Here is a 21579-nt window from a genome sequence, read left to right on the forward strand (position 1 = left end):
ACGTAGCTTTTATAATAGTGATCTCTTTGCCATTATCGAAATATGTGTCAGACCTTTGTTACTTTTTTTTATTAAGGTACAATACACATATTGATTCAATAAAAATATAGGCTTTTAGTACGATTTTCCTTAAACTATAGTTGTTGAATAAAAAATATTAGTATACAATCTTTTATTTATATGAAATAATAAATAAGGATTTATAGTTTAAGAAGAAGTTAGTTGTTTGAAAAATGTTTTCATATTCGTAAAATATAAACTTTAATTCCGAGCTTACACAACTTAAAATCTAATAAGTTTATATTAAAGAAATTTATGTTTAATAAAGAAAAAAAATTTTAGACTTATTATTTATATTTAAAAAAAAATTGCTGTTTGAATATAAATAAATGTAGACATAGTACTCATATAATATTAATGCAAAATCAAAAATATCAAGGACTATTATTGACTATATATAAATGTATTGTTCGTGTCGTTAATTTATACGCCCATATCGTCATAGTGACAATATACGGCAAGCTCGATTTGGTATGCGCAGTGCGTCAGTACCGCCGGTAAAGAGGAATGAATATGCAGAGGTGGATCGGAGCGAGACTAGAACTGATTTTTTATCTGTCATTAAAATTACGAATGTGTCGCCATCTCTTCCTCTTTCCTATGGCACCAAGGACGGGTCACTACGCTCATAGATCACTGACATAATTACGTGCAAGCAAGCCAAAGTTATCAAAGTCATCCGTTGAAAGATATATGGTTTTCCATGGCGTGTGATTGCAAGCTGTCCCATCGCGGATATACCAACCTTTTGTGCATTGTTGATTGAGTTACCCAGCATCATTGACACACTTCTCACGGTGCGTTTTTACGAGATATCGCAACGCGTTTCTTACAATCACAGGCCATAGTCTTTAGGCAAAATAAGTATTTTAATTGAAAATCAGTTTTGTACTGCGTTATCGGCGAAGTAAAATAAACGGTCTTGTCTTAGAAAACGTGACAAATTACTTAATTAAATAAATTAAATTCAGATCAAGATTATAATTAATCACTTTACTAATCATGATCGCGTGGAATGACGGCAAAAATGCCAGCGGCATTTCCCGGTTGATTTGCAATTCCGACTATGTGTGAAAATTATCACTGATGCGAATGCGAGTTTACTGTTTGAATTTTGTACCATATAACTTTTAAACTGTGTATTCTATATTTAACTCTTATCGATAGAATATTTGTGTGGGTGTATATTTATACCATTTGACTCTACCAAATATATATTTACATAATAAAGCATTTAATCGATACGTAGTCACACATTAAGTCAAAAATCTCGAATTGCTAAGTTAACGCTTCCTATTTTTATAAGGGGCTTAGGTATGTCGCAGCTGGTTGGTTCAATTAACCTTTTAAAAAACAGCCTAGCCAATTTGCTAAGCGGCGCCGTTCAATAGAACCGTCATAGAGCTGATACTGCTCCGAACATTGCATGGGGTAATTTGGTTTACATTCCTGAATTTAAACTTTTATATTGGTTTAGGTTAACATAATTATGTAATGAAATAAAAATTTATTAATAAAATTTCATTTTAATTTCCTTATTAGTATTAAGGATAGTCTGCTTTTTAAGGCATTGATAGATAGAAGGAACGAGGCACTCGTTTAGCACTGGGCTATTTTGGCTGGATATATAAATATATATCTTACTTTTTAAGTCTTAAAAAAGTACTAAGTAATTATATAAGTTAATGTTAATTCGGAAAAGAATAAACTATTCTATTTAAAGTTAATGTCAGAAATATATAAATACTAGCTGCGCGAAATTTATAAAACTTATCTATAGCGAAACATACAAAAAAAAATCCACATTTTATCCCTCCAAATATCAAAATATTAGTCTATGTCTCCGGGACTCAAACTATCTCTGTAGCAAAACCACATCTAAATTCGTTCAGCGATTTAAATGTGAAGAAGTAACAGATAGAGTTACTCTCGAATATATATAATATTAGTACAGATACTTGATATATGTTTGCAGCCGGATATTTATATGTCGATATGATTGTGAGTATTAACATGTATAGTCGGGGTAAGAAAAGGTTCGTCACCTTAAGATCTATTTTCGTGTGCTCAGTACGAGCGATATTCTGCTATACCGAGCGAGAATGACATATTGGGTTGCAGTGATTTGATTTTTAGATTCAAAAGGTATTAAGAGTTTAAGAATTGATAAAGGAATGAATTTGAAAACTGACGAAGGTTTTCTTACTATGACTGTACATAAAATGGCATGAATTTGATTAGACTGTAGTTGTCGAACAATATTACTATTATATACATTACTTATGTATATACATAACGCTAATGAAATACCATTATACGATAATGTTTCGTGACATGTATTATACCGAACGATAAATATAATTATTGCATCAATCATGAATATGAATTGATTTGTAAATTCGTGTAGTGTTTTGACCTTGCCGCCATTGCTAAATCGAAGGCGCACACATTATTTATATTGAATACATTATCCAGGTCATTAACTCACACGAAATAAGATAATTATTATGTATTTGCATTATAAAAATAATCGAAAATCGTTTATAGTCATGATCAAAGTTCAATCAAAATTATGAATTATAAACTCTATTTATTTTATTTGTAGTATTTCGTTTTATAATATTATTCGACTTTACATTATATAACAAAAAGTGGCTAAAGCCTTCTCACACAGATGACCTTTAGTCAAAGGAGCTTAATAAAAAAAGTAACAGGGTATCAAGGATAACACAGAAATAAAAAATCAAACAGTTTTACTTATACCTGTACATACTTTTAATTAACACATTTTGTTGTTGAAGATACTCATTGATTATAATTATATATTCGAATATCAGAAGGAATAAGATAAACAAGCCTTAGATTAACATATTCGATGCGATTTGTAAATAGTTCTGCAACATTCTGCACAACAAATTGTTTTTTATTGATAAATATGTATTTATAACACAACACTATTCCACTTCACGGCATTTAACCTATCTAATTTTATTTCTAAAGTTCCGGGAGCAACTTCGCCTACGTTTAAAAACGCCATATTTCACGAATCCAAAATGAAATACCGGAGATTTTAACCTATTCAAGATTAGAGTTGTCTATTTATAATTATTCCATTTATTCCAAGGATAGGATGACTGAAACAACGCAGGTATAAAAGTTTTTGTATTAAAAGTATTAATATACATCTTTTTACATATGTTCAAACTATAAAAGGAGGAAAGCCGTATAAACAAAATTTGACAGGAAATTGACGCGATATTATTGGTCGAGAGCTTGATCAATCTATGATATTCACTATGGATCCGAAGAAATGGCGTTTTGAACGACGATGAAACTGCTAACGGAATTTAGGAAGTGCCGTTTAAGTGGGAATAAGTAGTTAAGTGTAATAGTGTTGTATTATAGATAAAGATATATTAATCAAAACTCTTAATAGTGCACAATATACTGGATACTTTTTGGTACCGGATACTGAATAATTTTTGGTACTTCCATTGGAACACACGTTTACTGGAATCTATGATACTTTTATGAAAATTATTAACAAATTCCAACCATTATTGTGGAGTACCTATATCCAATCATAAATATTATTATAGGTACAGTCAGAATAAGAAACACTTCGTCAGTTTTCAAATTCATTTCTTTATCAAGTCTTAAACTCTTAGTACCTTTTGAATCTAAACATCAAATCCTTGCGACGCAATATGTCATTTTCAATCGGTAAAGCAGATTATCGCTCATACTGAGCACACGAAAATAGATCTTAAGGTGACGAACCTTTTCTTACCCCGACTGTACATAATTAAACATGACGTGTTTTATCCTAAACCACATCGACACATCCATAATAATCAAATATGATTGTGGTCAAGTGCAAGTCATTCTCAAGTGTGGAGACTACACAGCTATATTTTTAATATTATCTTCTTAACGACTTGTCAAATAGACAGGTGATCAGGCAATTAATTTATGCTGGTAATTATGCAATTTTTACCGTCGACCTTTGACGTTAGTATCAAACACATGGTTCATGGTTTTATTGCGAATATGCTTCAAAGATAAAGATTAAGTGACACGTTTTAATAGCAAATTATCTTGTGATATATGTTTTTATTTATTTTTCTTGTGTTAAATAATGGTTTCGATTGGAATTGCTCAGAAATTTCTTGGTAGATGGTGAAATCTGATTTTATGTGATGTTTTACTATCGTCTAATATACATTGTTATATTATAGTATCCACTATAGACTTCTTCTATTTATAACGATTTCATTAATCTTTTATTTTAAGTTTTTTAATGCTTAAATGTATACAAATATGAATTAAAACTAGTTACTGTATAAATCTTGACCGCGTGGAATAGTGGCAAGAATGCTAGCAGCATTTCCCTGTTGAATCTCAATTTCGATCCTCTGGGCAAAAAACGAACCAGCCCTCCTGTCACCAGTGGAGGCAATGGGGCGAGGTGAGGCAATGAGGCACCACCACTCCAAGGGCCAAGCAACGACAGCAACTTTAACCTCTGATTAAAGTATATAGAGGTTTAAGTCGTGTATTTTTTTACATAAATTCTTATTCTGAGCTTATACCTACTTCAACTCTACCAGATTAGTAGAGTACGTATATTTCCTATAAATTGGGTTTAAACTGTATAACATATTACATGTTATATTTAATATTAATATTATTATTTAATAATCGCTATAAATATGTTTTTATTGTTTTCTTTTCCTTGTTTTGTAGAATCGCCTTGATATGTTAATAAATAATGATCAGTTTGTAATAAAAACTCTCGCAAAATATTAGTGAAAGGTCCTTATGCAACTGATTCGCCACACTGATAATTATGAATTCTTCCACCGAGTGGATTATTTTTTATAACGTTGTTTTCGTAACTTCAGTTCTACGACCTTTTGTTTATTGTTATAGTTTACAAAGTAACTAATAGAATCACCCTTTTTATTGTAATTGTTTATGATTGTGTTGTGTATGGTTTGAAAAGTGTAATTACATCGCGTATAACATTTAGCGTGAAATATGTGATTCGAAATGTCAGAAAAACGTAGGATTTATTTCATCCATTTAACTGGGACTGATCTCTAAACAGAAACAGGTTTTTCTCATTATTTACGATCAAGTATATTATAAGAAAACATGGAAAAGTAAATATTGAAATAGTCGATGTAGATGAATCGATTATTTTACTAAAACGAATCGTTGGTTAAAACCTTTTTGATATATGACATCCTTCATTATACTTAAGGTGAAGGTGTAATAGTAGGGTTTGGGTTTTATTTTCCGGCGTTTAAAGAAAGATTTTGTCGCTTTGTACCGTGTGAAACGATTTCAAAATACAACTGTTTTTGGATTCTTTGTTACGTAATTATTAATTATGGGTTGTAAACTAATGTTATGAACGTTGATTTATATTAATCGCGAATGCTTATTGATTAAAATAAAATGTTGTTATATAAAACTATGTTCAATTAAAGCTCAATCTATAACAATGAGATATTCTGATATTAAATCAGATTTCTGACTATCTGATTATATCATTCTGATATAAAATATAATAATTTGGCGGATATATATATGTATATGTTGTCTACTAATTTTTTTTAACAATTGATGATAGTGGATACTTGTAATAGTCAAAGCATAATATTACCAGTTTTATTTCATTTAAATAAAGAGATTTTCTTATTTGTGTGTTGATACAACAAAATCCCCATTAATTTCATAAATTATTTTATCTGTAATATAGATATTAAAAAATAATCATAAGGTATTTAAATTTTTACTACGTATTTTGAAGCGTGATAATTACTGCTACGTGCTAATTAGTTTCGCACTGTGGTTTCTTTCCTCGTTAGCAAACGTCTTTGCTTGGTCAAGTTTTCAGTGTAGTTTTTTTTTTATTAGCAAAACTATTAGCTGCATACATAATGCTATTCGGCCACTAATAAATTATAAAAAGAAAGTAGTTAAGATTGCCGTTAGTGTGTGTACGCGAAGGCTTTTTAATGTGCAAATAATTGAAAAGACATGACCGATTTTATATTAAATGCAATAAAAAAAATGTTTGCTGTAATGCGGTATATGAGCCGTGAAGATATTATGATATGTTTGATTTTTTTTTCATTTATTTTACTTAACAACGCCTGCAAAAGGTACATAAAAAGTAAAGTAACAACCTGTACATTTCTCACTGCTGAGATAAGGCCTCCTCTTTCATTAAGGAGAGGGTTTTCGAACATATTCCACCACGCTGTTCCAATTGTTCCAATGCGGGTTGGTGGAATGCACATGTAGCAGAATTTCGATGAAATTAGACACATGCAGGTTTCCTCGCGATTTTTTCTTTCACCGCCGAGCACGAGATGACACACAAACACAAATTAAGCACATATTTATATAGTAGTGCTTGACTGGGTTTGAACCCGCAATCATCGGTTAAGATGCACGCGTTCTAACCACTGGGCCATCTCAGCTCGAAAGTACATACTAAATACATATTCTTAAGATTAAACAATATAAGGTTTAGGTGTTTTATTCTCCTATAATTATAGGAGAGCGCGTCATGCATAAGCAAAAAGTTATAAAAAATAATACATAACAATAAAGTTTTCTTTTTTAAAATAGGATACTACTTAAAGCAATTTTATATAACTGATATTTCACATTGTCAAACACTAGAAGACAGAAACCAAATAAACAAAATTTGACCTTGAATTGCCGCGCCTTCATTGGTCGAGAGTTTTAATAACAATTAATTATCTGTGATATTATCGTTAAGGATTTTCGAAAAGCAGCGCTTTTAAATTTGACGAAACTGTCATGGAATAGTAAAATTAAAGTTAATACTACTTATCGTTTACTGTAATAGTGCACGATATAGTCTAACTATTAGCAAATCGTATCAGATACGTAAATCTCCAACCCGCATTGGAATAGCGTGGTGGAATATGTTCCAAGCCCTCTCCTTAATGGAAGAGGAGGCCTTTATCCCTGCAGTGGGAAATTTACAGGCTATTACTTTACTTTTACTTTACGTAAATCTATCCAACCAAATCAATATCTGGAAGCCTTTTTCTCTGTGCTGAACCGAGGAGCGTCATTACGACGAAAATAATAATCTGTACTATCTATACTTCTATATTTATATTATAAATGTGAAAGTAAATCTGTCTGTCTGTCCCTCTTTCACTAACAAACCACTGAACCGAATTTAACCGAAAAAAGGCAAATTCGAACGCCAAGGAAGAAGATTGGTAAGCTACTTTTCTGCCGAACACATAAAGGATTGGAATTTGATTACTTATTCAACATATTTTTATTCAATGATAAATTGTTTATGCGCTTTTTCTAGACTACGACTGACATACATAAGTTTATCGTGTTTTATTTTTAGACGGCTCTCATTATAATATAACTACGTAAATTATGTTTTCACACGATTGTCGATTGTTATATTTAATATGCGGCATTGTTATTGATTAATAACGAAATAAATATGACACTAAGTACCGCCCCCGACTTCACTCACAACAACAGGAACATTTTTTGTTTCAGATAATAATTAATTATCAGTTCTTCTCACCTGTAATGTGCATTATAGGCATGTGTTATGTTTATATATCTCCTCTTTGAATCATTATGTTTATTAATGAAGAACATATTTAAACCCGTTTGTAGCTACTTTTTTTTTACGCAGGCACGTCCCATCAAACCTATTTAGTAGATTAATATAGTAGACACAATTATATACATAATTAAATACAAATATGGTTTCAGTTAATACAGTAATAATAAAGTAAATACAAATATGGTTTAAAATATTAAAACATTCATTCCAATACTCTAAATTAAGTAAAGCGTTTTGGTTGTTTTACAATACGATAGTTCAAGAATTTGTTATTAGGTACATATATATTATACCTACTCCGTATTTAATTTGAACTGTGTGTGTCAATTTTTGCGACTGGATTTTGAACCAATTCCATTTCACAATTTCACTTCACTTCATATCTTTTTCCACACACTTTGGGAATCGCTATCTCTTATTTTTATATATAGCCCGTCTATACGTGTACACTAGAAGCTTTCCTACAGTTTTGGAGCGATTTTGATGGTGGATGGGACATGATAGGGCGTTGCGATCGGGTACCAGTTTATTCTGTACGTACGAACTCGGCACGGGCACTATAAAATTATTCCTTTTATATCATAATCTATATTAACATTATAAATGTAGAAGTAACTGCTAAACCTAACTTGATGAAAATTAGGTTTAGCAGTGACTTAGACTAACACATGACTACCAATACCCGAAAAAGCGAGCGCAGTCGCGGGCGAGTACTAGTTTAAAATAAAACGTTCTTGGTTTTTATCTTTTTTAAACTTATTACCGTATAGAAGCTATATTTATCCGTTTACGTATTCCGTGTTATATATTTAAATGACTCAGAACGATGTTATTAAATCTGCCATCTAGAATATCTGAAATGATAATGGATATAATTGTAGTTGAGCGTAATCATAATAACACATATAACGGTTATATAACTTGCAACAAGCAGGATTTATCGATCTTAAATATTATAAAATTGATCTCGCTTTCAAATATGATCGCTTTTCTGTGGGTTTTTGTTCAACTAGCTAGAGATGATTTAGTGATTATTTTATCGCGGAAACACATACTACACACTTATTACAAAAACTATACTAGAATATATATATATACGAGTAACTAAAGTATGGATATAAATGTACCTCTCTATAATAGATGACATGTAAACGCGAATGAAGGTTCTCTATTTTCCTTATAAGAGGAGAAATAAATAAACAAAAAGCCAAATTGACGCGATGTCATTGCTCAAGGAGTAGGAGCTTGATTTAGCTATGATAAATATCATAGCTACTATACATCAGTGACAGATTTATAAATTTGCCGCTAGTAAGCTATTCAATTTACCGCGCCTACTGTTTTTTTTTTTAATTCAATACGTTAATTTAGTTCCCAATCATATTAATTCTATTATTCGGAAACTGCAACTTTATGATCTGTGTTCTATCGTCCTCATTAAATTAGCTTTTTCCCCTTATTATAGTTACTAGATAATTTTTGCAACCCGCTATGTAGTGAGTAGTGACGAGTATACGGATTACGGACGTAATGTGTATTATATATAATTATTTCTGTAAGATAAAAAAAATGGGCTAAATTTGCCGCCCTAGGCTCCCCTACTTGGTACATCCGCCACTGCTATACATATACATACATACTACGTATTTACAAAAAAAATACGTTTTGAACGTCGACAAAACTGTTATCGGTATTTTGGAAGTAATATTAAAGTGGAAATAAGTGGTTAAGTGTAATAAAGATATATTAATCATAAACTTATAGTAGCGCACATTATAGCTGAGTTATTGGCAAATCGCATGCGATACATGCGATAGATCTGAGGTTTGTTTATCTTTTTTCCTACTTCCATTAGAACAGGCTATGCGTGAAATCTCGAGGTGTTCGCAAAGATTATAAACACGTATGAAAGAGGCAATCGTCTTCACTGTAAGTTGTTAACGAATCATCTCTTATTGAACTATTTTACTGTTAGATTTTAATAATCATTTCTCACTCAGAATACCCAAAATTAACGTTTATAATAATGATTAATGTTTGATTTCATATAATTTACTATTAATCTACATTGTAGTTGAAAGCAATTTTAATTGATTATTATTGACACTTGAGCAGAGAAAACTGTGGCTTTTATAATCTTTAATTGAAATTAAATAATTATTGTGTTCGGCCTTGATTGTGATCATTATATACTGTTATATTGAAATAAACATTGTTAATAAATTATACCTAAATTCATCGTCCCATTATTTTACTTTTTTTATGTAAACGAAAACGAGTTTAGGTCAAGAATTTCTCGTCCAATGCAGCCGGAACTTGAGAAAAGAGGGTAATGTTTAGAAAGTTAAGTAATTGTATGAATCACACAATCAGTAATAATAATTATCACTGGCCATAAACATACGAACCAACGAAAATAAATATATAGTATCTCCGACTTTATGGTAAATATAGATTAAAGGTAAATCACTACTCTATCAATTAAAGTAATTGTGATATGGTATATACACGTTCTGTGTAATTAAACATGCTTGGTCTTCTGTACAATCTTGGCTAAGTACTCTCCATTTAATATGCAATGGCCAAGCAGTACTACAATACTTTGTTCCGGTTTAAAGCGTGAAAGATGCCGTGCAATAAAAGGCGAAAGGGACAATAATTTAGTGATGTCCCTGGTGCCTTTTTAGGTTGCCCATTTCACTTTTATCTAGCTATTTGATAAATAATAGTTCCTCAAAATTTGAATATGGAATAAAAAAATATTCTAAAGATATAAAATACGAAGATTTTGATATACAAAACGAGCAATTAAGACTTTGCCTGTGAAAGTAAACCATTCGTTTATTAAATACATGAATTAATTAAACGAGTTCTTATATGTTTTCTTTACACCTAATTCCAGATCCTTGCCTTTATATTCTTCGTTTCGCATCCCAATTGAAATTCGAAGACAAAAAACACGAGGTCAGCATGACTGCACTACGCCTGGTGCAGCGGATGAAGAGAGATTCCATTCATTCTGGTCGAAGGCCGTCCGGGGTTTGTGGGGCAGGTAGGTTAACTTACAAAACGTTACGTTAGCAAATTTGCATTGACTAATAACATTTTACTTTCTCATACCTTATAAATACTACAAATTGTTCTATATAAGTGAATTTATATTAATTAAAAATTAAATTAAAACAAACATTATAGATAGTTATTACTTTATTAGTGGCATCCCCATTTTTATCCTTAAGGAAGTCAAACGATCAATATTGATACTATTCGATTAGAATATGTTTGCTATTGTTTTTTCTTTTACTAATAACGTAGTCCATTGAAAGTGGTCACCACCACATTAGCACTGTACGAAATCATATACATGCACCACTCTTGAGAGCTAAAATGTTATGTTCTTTGTAACTGTAGTACACACTAGTGAACTCATCCTGCAAAACTGTACACAACAATACTAAGTTTTGTTTGACGATAAATATCTTATGAGTAAGTGTCCAAAGGCCGTAGGTTTAGAAGTTTAAACTGTAGTTTGAAGGCTTCTATTTCTTAGTGACAGGTTGGAAGGTTGTCAAAGAATTTATAATAAAACAGCGACAAATATTGCATAAACACTAGAAGTGAAAATAATATGGTAATGAGATTTTAGACTTCACTTAGTCGATTCATTCTGAAACAAGATATTCGGTTTTTAAAAATATTCTGCATATATTTTTAGACTTATATTTTGAAAAAAAAAAAGCTATGACTTGCTCGTTAATTCTTTCTGATAGATGTTCGTTCCGTTCAGAACCAGTAGTTATTTGTTTTACGTTTTATCATGTAACATAACAACAGTTCTGAAGTGCTTAAGTAAATAAAGTATACTTTGTTTTAAATACTAAAAATAATTTAGAAATAAAATTTATATATGTACTTTTATTAACCTCTTTAATTTCAGCGCTTCTGATAGCAGCTCGTCTTCATGATTTCTCCAGAACCACAGCGGACGTTGTAAGAATCGTAAAGATCCACGAGTCAACTCTGCGTAAGCGTCTCATTGAGTTTGGCGAGACACCATCCAGTGCTCTTACACTCGATGAGTTTATGACCGTAGACTTAGAGGAGGAACAGGATCCACCAGCCTTCAAAGCAGCGCGGAAAAGGGATAAGGATCGGTTACAAAAGGTATTACAAATTGTTTCTAGGCTGTAGTTAAAGACTGACTTCTATCATTACTTTGGTATTTACTTGATGGTAGCTGTGTGCAAGCCCATCTGGGTAAGTACCACCCACTCATCAGTTATTCTTCCGCCAAATAACAGTACTCAGGATTGTTGTGTTCCGGTTAGAAGGGTGAGTGAGCCTGTGTAACTACAGGCACAAGGGACATAACATCCTAGTTCTCAAGGTTGGTGACACATTGACGATGTAAGGAATAGTTAATATTTCTTACAGCTTCATTGTCTATGGGTGATGGTGACCACTTACCATCAGGTGGCCCGTATGCTCGTGCCCCAAACTATAACATAAAAAAAAATAAAAATAATAATTTGGAATTTAAAAGAAGAAGACGTAGTATCTATTAGTTATCTACATCCCTCTAAATAACATATAAAGATATCTTAAATTAAAGCTGGTATTCGAAGGAATACTAATTCAAAAAAAAATTAATTAAAATTAAGCAATGAAAAGATACATGAGGTGAATGCTCCTTAACGTTTGAAGTGACCTTCCTGCGAGGTACGAATAAAAATAAACAATTTTTATACGATATAACAAACTAATATATAGTCTTAAGTTACACATACACACACACAAATACAAATAACCCTGCGCACACAGTCACACGTAACATTATTATGCCTTTTTATAATTTAGTTTTACGTACTATTTTACATTTGAGTAACTCGTGTATTACAGTTAATGGAAGAAGAAGATGGCGAAAAGGAGCTCACAGAGCTGCAAAGAGATATAGAGGCCCAATTAGACAAGGACACCACGAAAAGAAAGAGAGCAGCTCTCGTTTTATCTCCGACGCCATCTTTATTGCAAATGGGTAAATATATACTATACAACATAATTATATACGATTCAACACGGCCGACAGGCACTCTGAAGAGTTTCGATTGATAGATGGTTAACATGAACTCCCAAGATACAGAACCCCCTCCTATTATATACGTATAATCAATAATATTGTTACTTTTACTTGTTGATAAGGCTTTATGCAAGGTAGTAAGGGTCTGGGTAGGTACCACCCACACATCAGATATTCTACCGCCAAACAACAGTACTTAGTATTGTTGTGTTCCGATTTGAAGTGTGAGTAAGTCAGTGAGTGTACGGTGAGTAACTACTGGCACCAGAGACCTGCTCACTTCCCAAGGTTGGTGCATTGGCCATGTAAGGAATGTTTACCTCATATTTCTAATAGCGCTAATGTCTATGGGCGGTGGTGACCACTTACCATCAGGTGGCGTATAGCATAAAAAAGCAATATCAAAGACAGAATACTTGTATTAACAAGTGCGCAGACATAACCGATTTACATCTGGATACTGGATAGTGGATACTTATACTTATGTATTTTTGTGTATTATTATCACGTACAATAATGTTTTGATTCAACAATCATTAAATCAGTTACGAGCACACACAAAAACGTGAGTTGCGACATAAAATTTATTGTTTTTGTCCGATACGTAACTGAATAATGTATTTGGTAACCGTATACTTTACAATTTAATTGACTATAAATTATTCGTGTAAAAAAATAGTTTCAAATGTAGGTTAAAATTGTGACATTTCAAAGTCATATTACCAAATTGTTTGTTTTTTACATTGAGTCTATTTTTATAACTATCTCTTCGAACTCAGTATACGAATTTTGTTTCTAAAATAAGACCTATTAGAGGTGTGTGGTCACCACTACCCATAAATATTTTCGTTACTAGCTGTGTCCGCGACTTTGTGCGCCTTTGAATATAACAAAAAAAAAAATTTAAGCCAAGGTTATTATATCAGTTATTTGCCAGTGTACCGTCAAAATCGGTCAAGCCGTTCCAGAGTTTAGCTGGAACAAACAGACAGACAGACAAAAATTGTAAAAAAAATATTTTGGTATATGTACCGTATAGCATACCATATGCATTGAGTAAAAAAGGCATATTTTAATATTACAAACAGACGCTAAAATTTTATTATATGTATAGATAAGTCGCATTGACGATGGATTCCATCGTCAATGCGACTTAAGCACGGGATTTAAGATTTTCTCACCCTTCAAACTAGAACACTACAATACTATAATAACAACAACAACAACAGCCTGTAAATTCCCACTGCTGGGCTAAAGGCCTAAAAGGCCTCCACTTCCTTTAAGGAGAACCTCAAAGGAAGTGGAGGCCTTTGGCCTTGGTTTGGAACATATTCCACCACGCTGTTCCAATGCGGGTTGGTGGAATACACATGTGGCAGAATTTCTATGAAATTTGTCACATGCAGGTTTCCTTACGATGTTCTTCTTCACAGCTGAGCACGAGGTGAATTATAAAGACAAATTAATCACATGAATCAGCGGTGCTTGCCTGGACTTGAACCCGCAACCATCGGTTAAGATGCACGCTTTCTAACCACTGGGCCATCTCGACTCTTACAACTACAATAGTATATTCTATTCTTATTTCCAATCATAACAGGAAAATAGCCAAACAAACAACATTTGACAGCAAATTGACGCAATGCCAGTGGTCAAAAGCTTGATTCATCTATGACATTCACTATGGATTCGCAAAAAAATGGCGCTTTGAACGTCGAGCGAATTTTTTTTTCAACCAAAAAAAACGGTTTAAAAAAATATATTAATGTAGTATTAAAACTTATTCCGTCAAATCAAGGTTATATCTAATTAAACAATGCACGTCTGAGTTGTGGTAGCGTCAATATTATTTTAGTTAAAATGCTTAATCATTTAGCCGCGTACAGACAGCGCTTTGAAAAACGCCGACATTCTTTAAATTTAAACCGAAATATTGCGTCAACTCCTGTCAGCATTTCGGACATATTCCATTAGGAAATGATGTATAAACTCTTTGTTAATCTATAAATACATATATACCTACAACCAAAATACTTTTACAAAATCTCAGAAACTATAAAAACTACAAACATGCAGACAATAATTTGTTTTTTATAATATATTTGGTAAAAGCGCAGTTTCAGCTGATATATTATATAGTAACAGCCTGTTAATTTCCCACTGTTGACTTAAGGCTTCCTCTCCTTTTTGAGAAAAAGTGGTTAGAAGTAGTTAGGAGCATATTTCACCACGCTGCTCCAGTGCGGGTTTGTGGATTCACATATGACAGAATTTCGTTGAAATTAGACACATGCAGATTTCCTCACGATGTTTGCCTTCACCACTGAGATCGAAATGAATAAATGCAAATTAAGCACATGAAAATTCAGTGGTGCTTGCCAGGGTTTGAACCCGCAATCATCGGTTAAGATGTACGCGCTTTGTGTCATCTCGGCTCACGTTTTGCAGATGAAGGATCGACCGAGGATGCCGAAGCGTCTCGTTTTGCAACAGAAGATACTTTGTCTCTCATCGGCGAAATCACTAAGGACGTACAGCCTAGCAGGGAAGATGCTAACACGAAGAACGAACTTCACTTGGAAAAAGGGCTCGGTATGTAAAAAGCTAATATATTTAATAAAACAAAAGTATAAAATATAGATGACGACGATTATTAGGAGAACCTGGTATAGAACGACACAACTTAGATGTAGCATTGGCAAATTCAATAAAACCGATTACTGACGATTTACATGACCAATAGAAATAGCTCTCTATCGCGCCATTCGACGCTGTTCGTCACTATAGATTCTCGTCAGTTCAACCCGAGAAAGCAAGTGCATGTAAATCAACATGTCAAATTTACAATTATATTATATTATAAGTTATTACGTTTGTGTAAAGACTATGTATTCACGTAAGAAATAAATATTGATATTTTGGGTTATATATTAACCGATCACATCCGAATTAAGTACATAGAGTACTTAATTTTACGAACTTTGCCGATGGTACTTCTAATTTGTGTCGTACTATGCAGGGTTGATGGTTTAGGTCTTAGGCAATTAATCATTAAAAAGATGCAGTTTGACAATTACGACAATTCTTGTATTTTATGCAGTAACAAATTATAAAGTAGGTATATTATATTAGCAGTAATTATCACAGTAGCGCTCTTTTTAATAAAATTTAGCATCTGACTCATTGCTCTCAAAAATAATTAAAATAACGTGACAGTTGTCTCTTCAAACGATTTCGATCACGTGACTCAGTATGTCACGGCGTTCACACCTCACAGATACAAAATCATATAAGTAATCATTATTCGTAATCGACGATGAACAAATTATATTTTTCCTAAAAGGTCCTGAATTAGTGGTTATCGGTTTGGGTCAGCAAGAAGAAAAGTCCGAAACGTTTGTCAAGCCAGAAGGAAAGCAGCAACTGAACAAGGACTTGCATAATGCAGAAGATTTGCACCTCAGCAACCAAGACGAAGAGTACGTCAACTCTCTCATCATGAGTGAAGAGGAGGCGCGACATAAGACTCTTCTATGGCACAATATCAATGCTGACTATTTGAAAGAACAGAAAAGTAAGGAATTGAACGAATGCTATTTAAATAATTTATTGACAAACAAATTCTTATCATTAATAATAATTTACAAAAACATTTTTGTAATTCATTGGTTTATTGGTAAACTTCAATTGATTACTTAAGAAATCGTTTTGTTCATAATATTCTCCTGAAGGAAGATTTTCCAAATGCACATGGTATACTATAGTGCCAATATATTGCAAAGTGTTTGCGCTAACACAAATGCGCTCTCTGTTTATGGCCTTTTGATGTTACTGGTCACCGTCGCCCTTAGACATTGGTGCCGTAAGTAATATTAACCATTCCTTAAAATACTGATGCGCTACCAATTTTGTGAACTAAGATGTTACGTCCTTTGTACTCGCCCAACAGTTTCAACACCCTTCAATTAGAGAGCATAGAACACTAATACCGAGTTCCACTGTTTGTGGTAGAATATATAATCAGTGGGTAATATCTACTCAAACAGGACTACTAAGTGGTGGTAGGTCTAACTTTTTAACGAAATTTTAAATTTGGTATACACGTTATCATTCTATCATCGATAAAAAATGACCCCTCTTTCCGTAAGTGGACGAACCTGCGGGCGAAAGTTAATAACATAAATTTATGCCTGTAACTCATTATTCGTATATAATGGTACAGTTAAAGAAGAAATTCGCGCTAGAGAAAAAGAAGAAGGCAAAGATAAGAAGCGCAAAGTCAGGGGCTCCTACAAGAAGAAGGTCGCTTGTAACGCCGCCACCGCCGGCGAGGCGATCGGCAAGATGTTGGCCGAGAAGAAAATGAGTTCCAAAATCAACTACGACATCCTAAAGACGCTGGACCAGCCAGGAACGGCGCAGAGTCCGACTACGGCCGTCGAACCGGCCCCGCAGAGCGAACACACGGAACAGTAAGTTTTGTATATCCAATTAAATTATTTGAATTTATTTATTTATTTATAAGGACAACATACAAAACATACACCATTTATAAGTTTTAAAATAAAGGTAATTACATTTTTAGCTAAGTGTTGTTTCAATTAAAAGTTATCACGGCATGGAAAAGGACAATATTTTCTATTAACCTAATACAACTTTTTTTTTTCTACTTCAATTATACAAACAAATAATACTACCAATAATGATACAATATAAAATGTAAATTACAAAAGACAATAACAAATTACCAACTTATTACTAAACAATTAAAAATAAATAAAATGAAACTTTTTTTTTTTCTTTTTTAGACAACAAAAATTTTATAGCAAACATAACAAACAAACAACTGTAATACAGAATGTAAATTACACTATATAAACGTGATCGATGTTGAAGGACTGGAATGTGATCTTTATTTTATTATTTTCAACATACAATTATTAATCTATACTGGGCGAGGGAATTGAAATTGAAACACAATTAATAATTAAATAATTAATCTCAACAGGCCTGTCACGCCGTCGGTGATGGAGACTGTGGTGGAAAGCGCGGCGGCGGCGTCGCCCGTGCCGCGCAAGCGCAAGAAGAAGCCCACGCCCACGTTCAACACGGCGCCCGCCACGCCCGCGCGCGCGCCCTCCGCGCCCGCCACGCCCGCGCCCGCCACGCCCGCGCAACAAGGCGAGACAACATTAACACTAATTCTCGTTAGCTGGTTTATTTAGTCAAGAAACAGGAAATATATGACTTAAAAAAAAAACATCCAAATCTAAATATACTTACATACTACTTAGACAGGGTTTAAATTTCATACTGCATTGCAAGCGATTGATTATGATGATTTGTCAATAGTAACCAAAATAAATTGATTAGTAATTGTCAATAGTGCAAAGAACCTAATCCCTATCGATTACCAGTTGAGTGATCAGTGACCAAAATTGCACGGGTAAAATGCATACAAAGTTACTCTTAGGTATCCTCAAAATCCTCAGCAGTGGCTATCCACTGCTTTTATGCTGGCATCTGCTAACGGTCGGTCAAATGGGCCACATGGGACGTGGTCGTCACTCCCACTTAGGCATTGACACTGTAATATTAAGAAATCTGCCTATCCAATAACTTTAAACAATTAATCCAATAGTTTGTCACAAACACTGGTACTTAAAATGATATATTCATGAATGAATACTAATTTCTTCAGATACAGCAGATGACTACGACGAAGACTTGGAAGCTGAAGAGACTGCACCCGATGTTAGCGAACAGCTGTCCCTCGCTGCGATGCTCAAAAATGGAGACGACGACGACTACTATGATTACGAGGAATACTAGCGATTTCTTAGTTGTATTTTCGTATTATATATTATATATTATTAAGAATGCTTGATCATCATATAAGCAAAACGTTAGCTGCTCCTGTGCTAAATGCTAAACAAAAAGGATTTGATAATCATTCGTTAGGAATATAATTGCGTATTTCATAAAATCAGTAGAAGATTGTTTCGGTAGTGACTATCGGTAGTAACCGTTAAAAAGTACGGTAAAGTAACAGCCTGTAAATTTCCCACTGCTAGGCTAAGGCCTCTTCCATTAGGGAGCGGGTTGGGAACATATTCCACCACGCTGTTCCAATGCGGGTTGGTGAAATTAAAAGGTATAGTTGAAGAAATTTTGAACAGTGATTCGTAAATTTTTTTGTGCTTTCTCTACTAAGAGATCATTATAGTTATCCTGAGAATCTCAATATGTCAAACACAACAGAAACACAATAGAAAATATTAACGCCTTCAAACATTAATTGCCTTTAACTTGATATTACAAAGCAATACATAACTTACGTAATACATGGTTGTTTTTATATTTTTATAAAATTTTAATAATGGAAATATTTTAAAGGTAGTAGCTAAAATAATGGTTGTATAATGTACGTACACGTAGCGAACGGATGGTAATAAAAGTTAAGGATGCATATCCCTACCACACCTATGTCATAGTATATGGTATATATAACTTTGCTGGTAGAAAATGTTCAATGGAATATACATTCCAATGGCAGGTATAATAAAAAATAAAAAAATAAAATTTTCATATTCATTCAAATATCATACAAACAGTTCCTTATGAATATACATTTGTACGAGTAATTTACCACAGATAATACAAATATTGGCCAAAGTTTTATATATGTTTTTATTCCTCCTGCCATTGGAATCGACTAAACTAATATAAACAAAAGAACTGTCAAAATTGACGTTTAATTTAATTTATTTAAATAAAATTAAACATTATTTTGTATAAAATCTGGTTCTTCCAGTTAACTAGTTAACATCTTTGTATACCCACCGTTAAAATTTTAAAAAAGCTAAGATGATAGACATCCATCTTAAAAATGCGTTATTTTAAATTTTGTTTCATGAAACAAATTGTCACATTTCATAACCGCATAAATGGTAATTTTAGGTAACACCATCTTGTTACAGTAATCCCGTTTTGGCAACTTTTGCCAAATTATTTGAAATGCTTCTTATCTCTGCACTCCATAGTTTTAGTGGCAATTAGACATATTACTCTTCATAGGAATTTAATACTAAAATGTAGAAAATTTTTATCCTTAAAAATAGACTGTTAATGTTATTTTATTTATGAAGAATGGTAGAATAGAAGAAAACGGAGTTGATAAATTATGTATGATTAGATTTAACTTTAAGAGAAGATTAAATAAAATATGATTGTAAAGTGATGCGAGTAAGTATAAAAAAAATTGTAATGCTAGTTTTTTTAATGACGGTCTTGGTAACGTATCTATTTTTTCTTGGCGTATTTGAAATATAAAAAAAGAAAACGTGCTTCAAGTTTGTCGCGAAAATAATTGTGATGTAATTATTTTTTTTAGAATGGCGGAAGTGATTTATTAGTTATTGTATTATTGTGCCGAGACCATCCGTTAAGAGTCTGAGTCAATTTGGTTTGAGCATCCGAGTTAATTTATAAAACGTAAGCAATAGATGCCCCATCAAAATAAAAATAAAAGTACTGAATTACTGATGACTATTAGATTGTTTTCAGACTGTTGGTTATTGATTTTGTAACTGACATAAACACAGTTACAAAAAGCCAAAATATTTAATTAATATTACTTAAAACAATGTACGGTATCATGATACATAAAAATCCTATTAGTCTTTTACTAAATTTTACAAACTAATAAAGTACATTGACCAATGAGACATGTTATCGTGTTATGTACATTACTTTAGATCTCAACTAATCGATTTTATAAGAATAATACCCATTGTATGAAATATAAGTATTACTCTTTTTGTATTGTTAAAGTGTACTCAAAATTGATAATCATACCTAAATATGACGGCCAATTTTCTAAAATAAAAATAAAAAACAAAGCTTGTTGAATGCTTGATAAAAATGGTAAATACAATTTGTATCAAAACTGGATTGAACAAAAACTTATGAGCATTGTAGTTTATTTTTAAATAAATAAGTTTGTTTTATTTTTTAATATTTTTATCAAATTTAATAAGTATCATGACTGATCTTAATTATGTGTAATAACATAGCTATTTCATTACGAGGTGTATGTGACTTTGTATTGACTTAATGTCCTATGTCCCCTGGATGGGGCAGAGGGCGTCCACAGATATCATGATGTGACCGTTGAAAGATATCTTCCTTCTATTTATTGCATTTAAAAAATTGAGAGTGGATTGTTATTTGTTGCAATCGGAATTTGATAGCAATAAACAATTATAGTATAGGACTATGTATGTTATCACTAAAAAAAAGAATAAGGTATAAAAATAATTCTAATAGTACACACTAGGTATTATTTTTGTTATATCATCCTTTCATTCTATGTGAGTTTTGTTTATGATAAAGGCCAAATAAATATTAAAGCTGTTTTTATATTTTATTGAAATTAACACGTAGATTCTTGTCTTTCTACTTATTTTATAAGGAGTTTCGCCAAATATCAAAATCCAAAAAACTATAAATATATTTCTTAATCTAAAAAGTTTTTTAATGATAGTAAAATTTCAAAAAGAAGGGTAGTCACATAATTATTTGCTCTTTCATTATGACACAAGAATATTTATTAAAATACAATACACATATACTCACAAAACATATTTTTTTATATACACTATAAGTTTTACTGGGTGGTAGGGCTTTGTGCAAGCTCGTCTGGGTAGGTACCACCCACTCATCAGTTATTCTACCGCCAAATAGCAGTACTCAGTATTGTTGTGTTCCGGTTTGAAGGGTGAGTGAGCCAGTG

The 21579-nt window shown here is 32.5% G+C and overlaps 1 protein-coding gene across 1 annotated transcript in view; it reads left to right on the forward strand.

The window, feature by feature from the left end:
- LOC124538215 (transcription factor IIIB 90 kDa subunit) overlaps positions 1-18637 on the forward strand; it is a 33292-nt gene extending 14655 nt beyond the window's left edge. Inside the window, exons 5-12 of the mRNA XM_047115195.1 lie at positions 10611-10760; positions 11646-11872; positions 12608-12743; positions 15234-15377; positions 16129-16359; positions 17008-17257; positions 17794-17966; positions 18487-18637. Of these exons, the coding sequence (XP_046971151.1) occupies positions 10611-10760; positions 11646-11872; positions 12608-12743; positions 15234-15377; positions 16129-16359; positions 17008-17257; positions 17794-17966; positions 18487-18617 (1442 nt within the window). The 3' untranslated portion in view covers positions 18618-18637. The remainder of the gene's footprint in view (positions 1-10610; positions 10761-11645; positions 11873-12607; positions 12744-15233; positions 15378-16128; positions 16360-17007; positions 17258-17793; positions 17967-18486) is intronic.
- Positions 18638-21579: the final 2942 nt, after the last annotated feature.

This window comes from Vanessa cardui, chromosome 20 (genome assembly GCF_905220365.1).
Source record: "Vanessa cardui chromosome 20, ilVanCard2.1, whole genome shotgun sequence".
In the NCBI taxonomy this organism is placed as follows: Eukaryota; Metazoa; Arthropoda; class Insecta; order Lepidoptera; family Nymphalidae; genus Vanessa; species Vanessa cardui.